The 13,239-nt window shown below is 40.7% G+C and overlaps 1 protein-coding gene across 1 annotated transcript in view; it reads left to right on the forward strand.

Annotated features, from left to right (window-relative positions):
- Nucleotides 1-2,957: 2,957 nt before the first annotated feature.
- nkd2b (NKD inhibitor of WNT signaling pathway 2b) overlaps nt 2,958-13,239 on the forward strand; it is a 33,773-nt gene continuing 23,491 nt past the window's right edge. Inside the window, exons 1-3 of the mRNA XM_061777629.1 lie at nt 2,958-3,255; nt 3,360-3,386; nt 3,491-3,582. Coding sequence (XP_061633613.1) covers nt 3,231-3,255; nt 3,360-3,386; nt 3,491-3,582 — 144 coding nt within the window. The 5' untranslated portion in view covers nt 2,958-3,230. The remainder of the gene's footprint in view (nt 3,256-3,359; nt 3,387-3,490; nt 3,583-13,239) is intronic.

Here is a 13,239-nt window from a genome sequence, read left to right on the forward strand (position 1 = left end):
TTCAGATAATAAAGGCGAACGTACACGGCTCATACTGTCATGATAGTGGGCCAAAGTCCATAAATCAGTTGTCCTCAAACCGGGGTTTCCAATCTGCTAAATAATTTGCAATAAATTACAGTATGTCGTAAAAATGTTTTAAAAAGTGCATGCAGCATTTCTATCTCTCCAACACTCTTTTCTCACATAGTGTTGTACAGCTGATTCACGGCGACTTTGTCAAAATATTTGCAGCTTGGAAGCACATACCTCAGGTCAAACGTTTTCATCATGGCAATTATTGACTGCTCATTGTAGCGTAATGTAACTAACTAAAATTAGAATTTCTGCCTGACAAAAATACTCAAGTAAAAAAACATGTTGCATTAATCACTACTTGTGACAATTACATTTAATCCAAAAAGTTACTTCATTGTAGCAGAGTAATGGTAGCTAGTTATGACCTACCTCTGCCTTCCTGTATGGGGTCCCTGGACCCAAAAGGTTTGAGAACCCCTTCATATACGTACATGGGTCCATTTATGACGAACATGTACGTACGTCGGGACAAAGTGCAGGCAGGCACTAACATACACTAATGCACTAGTAAAGTCGTAATGACAATACTAATTTCTATGAAAACCACTTCTATGCTGTAAATATACATATTCAATAAAAACGAGTTAATTGTGCAGCGTTCGTAACCAAAAAGTGTCGTAAACTGAGGACCACCTGGATATCACTAGCATGAAACCATCTCCACTCGTTTGGAATATATTCTGCAGGAGTCTGGTGTGTACAAAATACACATTTAATGAGTTCATGGAGGGAAAAAAGCGATGGCCCTTACAGTCATAACATTAGGGCGCGTGTGTTCTTCAGCCAGACTCTATTTTAACACCCGCCAACAGAAACAAACCATAAAAGTGTGGAGCGGCTTTTGAAGTGAAGAACGTTAAAGTACAGCAAGTTCTTCCAGGTTCTCCTCAACAAACAGCAGTTTATCTTTAGCACATGTGCTGCACGCTTCTTAAACTCCAAAAGTGTTTTAGTACACAAAAATCAATCGGGTGGAGAAAAAAAAATAAATCTCTGATCTGGTCTTCGGCCAGTTTTGTTATACAAGTTCTACATTCTTAATGACCATTTCATACAGTGCCTAAGAGTGAGAAAGCAAATTGAAAGCATGAATAGAATGGGAACATTGTGATATAAAAAGTGTACACACCATTGTTCAAATGCCAGATTTTGTGGTATAAAAAAATGAGGCCGAGATAAATCACTTTTTCCACCCTTAATGTGAGCTAGAACCTGTACAACTCATTAAAAAAAAGAATTCCTTTTGAGCACGGAAGTAGAAATAGACAACTGAGATAATATGGTTGCACAAGCGTGTGCACAATTGGGGATGTGGTTTTTGTTTAGAATTAGCCAATCACTTTAAAACTCATAGGTTAAATAGGAATCAGCACACACCTGCCACCATTTAAAGAGCCTATGATTGGCCGCAAAAAGTTCAGATGTTCTAGTAGGCTTTTTTAAAAACAGGCATTTTTGCTTTTTCGCAGGAAACCCAAGGTTTTGTGCTAACAGTGACTTATTTGGAAGTGTTGATTATTACCTCCACCTTGCCACCACCACTCTTCACTTGCAGGGTGCGGTGTTGTATGGTGACGAGCAGGGTTGTTTTTGTGCCAAAGATACCTTTTGGAATTAATCCTTGGTTTCATCGGAACATAACAAACTTCCTCACGTACATTTGGGAGATTTCAAGTGTGTCTTTGCAAAATATGGCCGAGCTTGGTTGTTTTTTTTAACATTTTTTTTTTATAAGGCTTCCGTCTTGCCACCCTACACCTTGTAGCCCAGACATACGTATAAGGAAGATGTGAGATTGTTGTCAACTGACTAAACAGCCAGTAATTGCCAGAAATTCCTACACGTCTTTCAACATTGCTGCTCTTGGCAGCCTCCCTGACCAGTTTTCTCATATTTTCATCAATTTTGGAAGGACATCCAACTCCTGGTAATGTAAATGTTGCGCCAACTTGACGAGGACTGTCTTCACTGTGTTACATGACGTACTTAATACCTTGGAAATTATTTTATACCCTTTTCCTGTCTTGACTGATACTTTCAACAATGAGATCCTCTGATGCAGTGAAAGCAAAATGTCCACAAAAATGTCAGAAAAAGCCTACCAGAACATCTGAACTTTAATTGTGGTTAATCAGCGGCACTCTAAATGGTGGCAGGTGTGTGCTGACTCTCATTTAACATGAGTTTGAATGTGACTGAACACTGCCACATCCCCAGGAATAAGAGGGTGTGCACACTTGTGCAACCACAGGCTATATGGAACTTTAATGGTGGAAAAATGTTTTAAAAGCTTTATCTTTCTCATTTTCATATCACAAAAACCTGAAATTTGAAAACTTTATAGCCACTGGACAGTAACAGGCGTGAGAGGTATCAATGTTAGATAGGCAAGCTAAAAAAAAAATACCGGAAATTGGGTAGATTCCTTACAAAATGTATTTTATTATGCTTGGTAATCGTCGTGGATAAAGAAAGTACTACATTTCAGCTAAGTTATTTGAACATTTTATACGAAATAAGGCAATTTACTATCTCTGAGGAATAAATGCTCATGAAGCATTTATTCCTTGATCTGAGGTTTAAGGGTTAAAAAAATCCAGGCTTGTGTATTTGCATCTCTCCATGTGCTTGCGTGTTTCTTCCGGTTGTTTTTTTTTTTTGGTCCCGTGTACAATTCTGGTAAAGCATTCCCACAATTCTAAATCATTGTAAATAAATTTAAGCGAATTAGTGCTCTTATCTAACAATTTCTGTATCAATCCAGCTGTTTATTTCCGTTGAATTTTATTATTATTATTATTTCTGCCAATTGAATCTTTTGTTTTTAAAGCCTTAACCGGATATACATAACTGGTGTGCCGTGTAGCTTGACACGCATCCAGCGTGTCTAGTGGTTTTTCCAGCCGCTCCGCAGTCGAACTGAGGTGAAACCAGTGGAGGGGCGGACTTACAAAAGCTCTCCCACCATCACTTTGGACGACTTGGCCGTCTTATTCGTGAACACTCGGTACTCCCTCTATGAACGAGACATTTAATTGTCGGACTTCGGGTGAAGGTGGAGTTCGGCCACTGCACAATGTGACCATGCTGAGCTGAGGAAATTCGGATTTACTCGGTACCGTATTATTGATCCAGCGACGCGGGATTCAAGAATGGGCAAACTACAATCTAAACATGGTAAGACATGTTTTTTGTTTTTTTTTCTGGATCAAATTGCATAATGTAGCTTTGAGAACATTACTTAACAATAATGTCTTTTTTTTTTGCATGAATCAATTAAGCGTGCAAGCGCAGAGAGAACCCAGAAGGTGAGTCTCGTGGACAACTGCATGAAGACCATTTATCAGTGATGAACTAGTGAAGTTCATGCTGATTATTTCTTTGTTTTTTTCTTTTTCTTTTTATGTGTCAGGGGACAGTTTTGTTGTGAACGCTTTCCTCCGGAGGGGATTGGACGAATCTGAGCGCTATGGAGGAATGGATCACAAGATGAAGAACATGCAGGTATGGCGGATTATTGACTTCTTATATGCATATGACATTATCTCTGTGTTAACTAAAACGCTATCTATCTATCTATCTATCTATCTATCTATCTATCTATCTATCTATCTATCTATTTTATCTAATCTACCTACCTACCTACCGAGGAGTGTTTTTTTTTATTAATCCAAAGCGTTCCACATCATATAGTATGTCAAAAATGTATATCTGTACAACTTATCACTGTGGTACCTTTGGTTAGATTGGCATCAAATTGGTAAACCTGACCCAAAATAATTTCATTCATGTCATTCATTCTCAGTTGCAATTAATGTATTTTTTTTTAGCAGAAAGAATTATACTATTGTCTATCTAATCAACACATGTCACTAGTAAACGTTATTCCACATTTTTTTTGCTTTCATGCTGTGTTATTGATGCGTGTTGTTGTCCAATCAGTTAAAGCAGGGTTTCCTCAGACTTAGGGTGGGGGTTCAAATTAGGTGGCGGGTTCATTTGTATTGGGTCAGCCATCATCAGAATGAAATGTACAAAGTGAAATACACATTTTGTGAGCAAATGCTTTTTGATTCACATTTGTAGTCAATCCAATCCGTGTCCTTGATGCTCTTTATTATCAGTTTGTGTACATTATACGTCAATGAAATTGCATGTCTATTAGTAAATTTGTGTTCTGGGGAGGAACCAAAGTTTGCGTCTAGAACTGAAGGTTTGGGAATCCCTGCATTTAAAGAATGCCAGCTGTGTGCACGAGAGTGTGTCTGTGTGTTTGCTGATGGGTTGAGTGTGTCAGGCACTTCAAAGTTTTCTGCTTGGACCTGTGACACCCCCCGAAACCCCCTCACCCTGTAAGAGGAGATGAGCACTTCTTGACTTTTAAGGAGGAGGCCAAGTGGATTGACGAGCATGCGTGAAGACCCTCACAAAGTGTCTTAATGTTCTTTGTGACACGTCTGGCTCTTGACACAACAGTGCTGCGATTGTTACCAACCCCCTCTCGCCATCACTGGAGAGGACATGAAAGCTACACACACACACAGTGGATGGAGAGGGTAGCGTTTTCTTCCGAGTGAGGTTCAACCTGCGTGAAGTTCATGTGTGGTTGGTTACAAGGGCAAGAACAGTAGGTGAGGTGGGTGGTTGTAATAGTGCAAGAGTCATAGATTAAATCAGGCTCATTATCCTCCCACTGGTGGCAAATTAAAGGGGCGTTGGAGTTCACATGCCCCCTGGAGGGAAACCACCAAAGGCTTTTATCAGTAGGTGCTTCCCACCTGCACGTCGATCACACTCACGGCGCTGATTTATTTGCTATCATTAGTTACTTGCATCATTAAAGGCCCAGAAATACATGGCTATCCATATTTCACCCCGAAGAAAAATAATAGGAACAAGTGAGAAGACATGGATGAATATGCCATCATATATATGTAACCACATGTACTATAGTGTTGGTGGTAAAGTAAAAATAATCCCTTTTCCATGCATTTCCATTCCCTCCTTGCAACCACATCTGCATATTCAGCCCCTTTTCCTTCTTTATGGATGTCAGCTGTCGCGTGAATCTGGCATAAGGGAGAGTTTTTTTTTTGTTTTTTTTGGGGGGGAAAATATATATCAAAAAGTCTCTTTCATGATTGTGTTGACTATGAAATACAGGCTGAAAGGAATATGCTGTATATATCGGATTGCAGAAGTAAAATGGGCCCGCCTGCTCATTTGTTACATTAATGTTGGGAATGAGACTACAGTTGGAGTTAATAGATGTCAAGGATGCCCTCGGGGGCGTTTTAACATCCCAGCTCAGCTCAGTGAGAATTTATATACTGTAGCGCAGCAAGTTTGATGACACATATTTTCAATTTACATGTCTCTACCAGGATCAGACAGTGTCATGTTTCTGAATGTTATTTTTAGTTTATGGATTCTTAGATGTCTGTGGCTTTCGTTTCAATTCAAGCCAAACATATGCAGCAGTAATATCAGAGGTGTTTGTCAATTTTTTCCTTTCAGCCTCATGTACTGATAAAAAGCTTGCTGCTTTTGAGGAAATGTAATTGTCATTGCTTTAAGAATAGATTTTAAAAAGTTTGTCACTGATGTACATTCTTCTGACTTCAGTGCGGGCAGTGTGGGTTCAGGACCCACTCAGTGACGTGAATGTGAGCGTGAATGGTTGTCTTGTCTCTGTACTGTATGTGCTCTGCGACTGACTGGTGACCAGTAAGAGGATCAGTAGTATAGAGCAATAGATGGATTTTAAATAGTCCATTTTCTTTTATTGTACTTATTGATTTAGAGTACAGCTTTCCCAAAGAAAATAATGGAAATACAAATGATCACTTCCAGGTTCAGACTGTCACTATTTATTAAGTGCCCAAGAAATGCTTTAAGTAGGGGCTAAATTCTATGGAGTATCCCATCAATTAATCGAGTAATTGCTTAAAGATTGATTTAGCATTATCAAACATCAAATGTGCATGTGAGGCGCAGCCGTGTAGGTATTGTTGTTGTCCACTTGGGGTCGCCATCTGCACATTCCTAAAGCTACAATAGCTGTGATTTTGAGGGTCTATGACTTTAAAAGGTGGGGCCTGAACTGGTAGTAAGTGATGTGGGAATTAGTGAATTAGAGTGTAGAGTTGGTTGTTGTGAGCTAAGGTTAGCAGCTAACTCTTAGCCATATTTGCGCAATGTTGAATGCTTTGGTGTCAATGTGGCCATAGCAGTTTGTGTATGAATGTTTGTAACTGTTTGTCCAGGATTGAAGGTGCACCAGCGCCTATGTCTATCCTTGACCACTTGTCCGGGGGCCATACAATGCGTTCCAACTCGTGGCAGTAGGCTCTATTAAACTAGCCAATATCGACACCTTGTGCTGCTAAACGTAGGTGTGGTTTTGTGGTACGGTAGCTAATTCTACTTTGCAGTTGGCAAATCGCACTTTACCTTAAGTGTGGGATGATCCCAAACTTCGGACATTCTGTCTTTAACTCACTTTTTCTGCCTGGCTGCCCGCTATCGCCAACTTATTTCTACATGGAGTGGTGCCTGAGTCTGCAATAACGTTTTGTATGTGTGGAAAAATGATCGCAAAGATTTTGCTTCAACTTTGTAAAATGACCATTTTCTTAGTAAAACGTAGAAACAATCAAACACTTGAACGTTGATAACAAGTGACAGCATGTGCTGTTACACTGGACCAAAGTATTGGGACATGACTAAACTGCTTTACATTTGTGTCCGCTTACTTCACATGACTTCTGATGTACATTCTGCTTCACTCTTCACAGCTGTGTTCAGCTCTTCTTTGTTTGGGAAAAAGCGCAGTAAAAGGCCAAAGAAAACCATTCAAAAGATTTGAAATGAGGTCTCTGTGTGGCATATTGGGAATGAAATGATCTCTAGAACATTCAACTTCAGAAGTTACACTGTGAAAAAAAGGGCTTGTGTTGTTTTTATGGATAGAGCATGTGGTGGTCTTGAATTGGCAATCTTAAAAGATAGATTTGGATGTGATAATCAAGAGTCGGCGTTACAAACAAAGTAAATACGCCGAAGAAAATACACGCTGCAATTTTGTGGAAACAATTGAAGAAGAGAAAGGTCTCATCTTTACTATGCAGACTATCTCAACATCTGGCCCTCACTAGGTGGTTTTGTCATAGCAGTGGCCTGCTAATGAGCTGCAGGGACAGATAACATTACTTGTGACTTCATAGAGGGGAGCAGATTGGCCAAACATGCTGTTTAGCTGTGACCATTCACCCCACCCTTCCTCCTCATTGTCAAACGGGGGAGTAGGATTCCTGAGCTGTCTGGCTGCGACTTCAAAGTGCAGCGCTGAGAGTTATAAAAGGGCTCTGATATCAGTGGAACCTCCAAACCCTCAGCCCTTCAACCCCCCTGCCCCTTCTTGGGGAGAGAGGGGAGGAGATCTGGCGGGGGGGGGGGGGGGGGGGGGCAGGGGGATGATGTACTGCCGGGAAAAGAAGCGCAAACATGGCCTGTGCCCAACTTGAGTCTGTGCACACCTAGAAAAGCTTCTTGATAAAGCTTTAATTTTGACCCGGCAATCTGCGGAGGCTTTGCTTTAGGAAGAAATAACAGCAGATCAAACTTGTTTAAATATTGATTTTTCAGCAAAGCATGACTCCAGTCGGCGGCTGGCTGGATGCCCTCATCGCGTAATCCCACTTAGAGTGCAGAAGAAGTGGACGGCAGCATGGTCACGCCTGAAGCACCTTCGCTGCCAGTGAGACCAATGCATGTACTTGAGTTCCCGAAAATCAACATGTCTCCACTTACTGAATGCGTAAAAGTTCCCACCCCAGCCTGGAGAAGTGTGTTCATGAGTTCACGAGAGTCCTGTGTGAGGGTTGACTGTGTTTCACCTCTGGAAACATCAACAAGGTCCAAACCCTGTCGCGCACAAGCAGAGCGCTTCAAACAGGCTCGCTGGGATGCCCCAATAATGACAGGCTAATTTGGGCTTTCAGCACCGCCTTTTGTCTCAAGTCTTGCCCACAGACTTGTGGGGAGCCACTGTGTCAACACTTTACATTCCATGACAAAAAAAAAACACTTCAGTATTCCACTTTAAAAAGATTAATATGAATACTCTCGGAGTAAAAATGGGCTCAGTAGAGATCCTGTTCCAAATGCTCAGTGACATAAATGTCAGCGGCAAATATAAAATTTAAAGCCCCAATAAGGAATATGTGGGGTTTTTTTTCTTTGTTTTTATTTCCATAGGAAAATAATCTATTCAAAACTTTGCCCCTCAAAAACTTTACCAAATGTACAGGTAACGATTTAGGTAACATTTTAACATCCTTAAGTGTAAAAATATGCGTAACGCTGTTAATATTACGGTGTAACGGCCGCTAGATTTTTCAATTCTTAAAGCTCATTTTATATAGCTCAGCAATTTTTTAAATCATTCCAATTTGGCAGGGTTGTCAACAACACTCTCTGTGGTGTGTTACATTTAGAGGACATTTTTAATTTTGCTTCACTGGGGCTTTAAACGTTTCAGAAAAGCTGCATAAAAGCCAAATACAAAGCAAAACACCCAAATGATTTTGAAGGTATTATTAGAAAGCACAATTACAACATATTGTTGCTTTAATGACGATCATTAAAAGTTTCCCATGAGTCTGTCCCTGTGACATAAAGCTGTTGCCTCGACTGTGTCAGCACGTAACCTGTGGTTTTAAAGGTCCATCAGTAGTAGAGAGATGTCACCCCTGCCCAGCTGGATGTAAGAAATGACTTTATACTCTGCCTTGCTCATGATTTGGAGCGACTAAAAACATAAAAAAGCACCACCTGAGAGGCGAACACGGCTGAGAGGAGACATAAAGGTGCACTGGTATATGTAGCTCTTTTTAAACAGTCTTGAAGGCATTTGGAGGGTCTGTTTTTTTTCCAGCCCTTCTACCCCCCCGAAAATGGCTTCACAAGAAGGCGAGCTGTGAGCCTTCATCTCTGAATGAAAAGCATGTGGCTGGCATCCAGAACAGCGGGGTCTTTCAGCACGGCCCCGGCAGACATCTGTTCCTGGTTTGTACTGAAAAATCCTGGAGCGGGGAGAGGGGCTGTGGTGGGAAGGGGGTGGAAGGTTGCCGTGGAAGAGGAAAAGAGGAGGAGTAGGGATTTAAGTTTTTATTTTTTTTGGGGGGGGGGGGGTGGTATTTAAGGGGTTTTAGAGGTATCGGGGGAGAAGCGGGAGGGTAAGATCTGCCTCACTTTGGGAAGAAGACGCTTTCTTTTCCCCCTGGTTCGGTTCAGTTTAGTTAACTTAGATCTGAACACAACTTTTCCCATTGTCCCAAGCTGTAAGTGTTACTAAAATAAACCACTTTTTGGCACTACTGTTGTGGTATCAACCACAGGGAGGGAGGAGCTTGACACACTCGCAGCCCATTGATTGGTTGACACTAAGTGCGTATTTTCTCAAAACAAGGTAAAACTCAAAACGCTGGAATCGGACGACGTGCATGGGCAGAGGAAGAAAAAATAAATAAATTGGTGCACATCCTGGTAAAAGTGTCTCTCAGATCATGTTCACGTTTTGCCAATACAGATCGCCTTTGCTTCATTTATTGATGATTTAAAAAGTATAGAATCATTGCTTTTTAATATTAGAAATGTCCATAGGTGTGAATGTTAGTGTGAATGTTTTTTTTTTTTTTTTTTTTTTTGGTAGTGCATGTCCCCTGCGATTGGCTGGCCACCAGTTGGGGGTGTACTGCGCTTCCCACCCGTAGTCAGCTAGGATAGGCTCCAGCACACCCACGACTAAAACGATAAGCGGCACGAAAAATGGATCGATGGATAACTAGGCAAAGGCTTCACGGTGAATGAGTGGTTAGCACATTGCCTCGCAGTTAAGAGGTTCTGAGTTTGACTCTGAAGTTTGCTCTCTTGGTGCTTGCTTGGATTTTCTGTGGTTATTCCGGCTTCCCTCAACATTCCAAGAACAGCATGTTGAGTTTAATTGAAGACTCTCCATCAGGGGTGTCCAAACTTTTTTCACCGAGGGCCATATACAGAAAAATGTAAGGTTGCAGGAGCCATGTTGAAATTCTACAGCTTTAATTTATTAAACACGCTAAAAGCAATCCATTAGTAATACTATTTTGTCTGTATATATATTACTGTAGTTATTTTGAAAAGAGGTGATAAGGCATGAAGTTTCGGATTTTTCTGAATTACGGTGTAGAATGCTGCTCCCGTATCCCACCAGAATAGAGCCGCCCCTGCGCATCCCCATAGTCACAACTAAAACAACAAGAGCCATCGGTAGGAAGCATTCACGCTTTAAAACTCGAAGATCATTAATGTAATATGTTCGCAAATCAGATCTTGATATATAGCAGAAAGTGGAGGAAACAAACTTTGTTTCTGAAATGGAATTACTTTTATTCACCGGTGCAATTTATTTTCCCCTAAATTGTGTCTTGTGACAATATATATCAATTGTGACAATATATCGTCCCACGAATACTTGCTGTTAAACCAAACTTTTGTCAGCATTTTGTTAGACTAAATTAACCACTAATGTAATGATTTTAACAATAAACAACCATTGTAACCATTGTAATTGGAACGTCTAGAACCTTTAGATATCCTAAATAAATAAAACAAACAAAAACAATATAGAATGGAGTCGGCTATTGTCATGCCGCCTACACACAAAATCCAACCCAAGTCGGTGTTTGTATTTGCAAACCATACCGTGGCGAGCTGAATTGAATTGAACCTCTTAGGGCAAATGTGTCTTTTCATCTCACCTTCCCTTTCTTCATTAATAGCCGTCCAATAAGCGCATCACTCCACACCTCTGCGGCCGTTTATCTTTTCCGATGTTGGTTGCCATTTGCCGAATACAAACCTCTCCGTAAGTGTAAACATCATCACCAGGGCGGCTTCCACACTCATCACCAGCGCGAGATGCTTATTTAGCCGCTCTTTCATGTCGTTGGCGTTCACATGAGCGTCACCGCGACGCCTCTGAGTCAGAGGGCGAGTCTCACCCAGTCTGTGCGTTTGATGGAAAGAGGCACTGCAGGAGCAATACATGGTCCATGAGGGTAGTTTGGAAAAGTTTCAACACAGCTCCATTGTAACACTCTGGAGGACAGAAGCACCATGCTCTGACACTTACATTAGCTCTCAGTCGAGCTATGACCTCCACCGGGGCCGAACAATCCTAAACATGTCCGTCTGACTTGTTTGGTTGAGAAATCACTTTTCAATTCTGTTGGTTGGATCAGGTTGGTCACTGACCCTGATACAAGGGGACTTTACAGCAATATGTAAAAGATGATTGTATTCTACAGATCCTCAAATGTTTTGCTTCGCATGCACCACGTCACTACAATGTGCAAACTTTGAATTAACATGTACACTAAATAATTTGCAAAGAGCAATTAGGATAATACTTAGGGATGTGCATTATAGTGATTTTCTTTCTTTTTTTTTTTACATTTAAAAACACTTTTAAAACATTGTAAAGTATTTGAACATAAAAATAGAAATGTATGGAAAACACTAGGTTTTATAGTGTTTGGTACAGGTATGGACATACCTGATTTTCTGGCTATTAATTTAGTTATTCCACAAATCAATTACTTGTATCTGTAGTCAATATGAAGTCGAGTGTCCAACAGATGACTTTACTGTAGGAAATGACATTTCCTTCTTTAAGTGGCAAAAAAAATCCAAACCAAATAAATGGGGTACTTTATGCCAATGAAAGAGCTTTCAAAGCATTCCTCAGCATATTTGTCTAATAACATGTTCTGGATCGCAAATTAATCAACATCGATTGAGTATTAATACAAAAAGAAAATTGATGTGCCTTGCGATGAGCATGAAAGGATCTCCTCTGTGACAAATTCTCAGACAGCTCAAAGGGAATATTTTTAGACAAAAGTCACGCTTTCATTATTATCGGTGCTGTTATCTTTATGGAATTAAGTTGTGTCTCCTTCTCTCTGTGCCGTCAGTGCTGCTTTGACGTCGCTCGCGTCTTTTCGCTTCTTTTCATGGTGTTTGCCGCTTCCGGACCTCAAAGAGCATCCGTGTGTAGCTTCACGGAGCAGAATGGCAAGATGTCAGCATTGGATCAGAAACTACAGTATATGAAGATGGGACACCTCATGGAGCTGAAAATGGAAGAAATGCTGTAATGGAGACGAGCGTTACCCAATGTTACAAAATGCTCTTTACTTTCTCTCCTTTCCCACATGTAGGGACATTACAAATAACTAAGTATTATGTAAAACCCATGAAAAAAAACAATTGATTTAAAAAACAAAAACTGCGATATAATGGTGGCGTGGATGATAAACCGCGATATAGCTGGGGAGTACTTTACAGCACAGACACCATGAGATACGAGTGACCCAACTAACACGTTTTTCTCGATACGAGCCGTCGTTAGGGCAATTTTGTACTTTGGCTTGCGAGCGCTGTATGCCGGCAGTGACTAACCTCACTTGCCAACAAGCAGCAGTTTTGCTGACAGAAGCGTGAACAATTCTTCAAAAAAGAGGCTTCACACTGTTTATTGCCACTCCCAGTTGAAGGGGATTGTCAAACTGAACATAAAACTGACAATTACATGTGTATTTAAAACAACCGCATAGCTTAGCCTTTTAGTCTACTAACTTAATGCTAATTCGAACACAAGCTGAGCTAACGAGTAGAACGTAGCACCTATGTGTTGGTGTAATAACGCTTTCAGGAACAGATATTTTGTTGCTTCACAGTGAAACAACAAATGTAGACAGATAATATAAAAATACTCATGCATATATTCTTTGTCCTCCGCAAAGAATGACTAATATTACTGCTGAGGAGTTGTGATGTCTCATTTGTCTCCAGGCACATCCTTATGTCTATATTATATTCGCCTCCATGTGGCCAGTTTTCATCTTGAAGGGTGTTATTCAGATCAGAGATCTCTGTTGAAGATGTGTTGGATGGGGTTCAGGTCAGGGTTCTCCTCTAACCATGCCTTTATGGTCCTCGCTTTGTGTGGGCGATTCATCCCTAACATATAATAAACATATAGTCCATATAATGTCTTTAAAACAACGAATCCTATGTGAGTGTTTTGACTGGACGTCGATGGCAGCAGGTAGC

This window comes from Phyllopteryx taeniolatus, chromosome 6 (genome assembly GCF_024500385.1).
Source record: "Phyllopteryx taeniolatus isolate TA_2022b chromosome 6, UOR_Ptae_1.2, whole genome shotgun sequence".
In the NCBI taxonomy this organism is placed as follows: domain Eukaryota; kingdom Metazoa; phylum Chordata; class Actinopteri; order Syngnathiformes; family Syngnathidae; genus Phyllopteryx; species Phyllopteryx taeniolatus.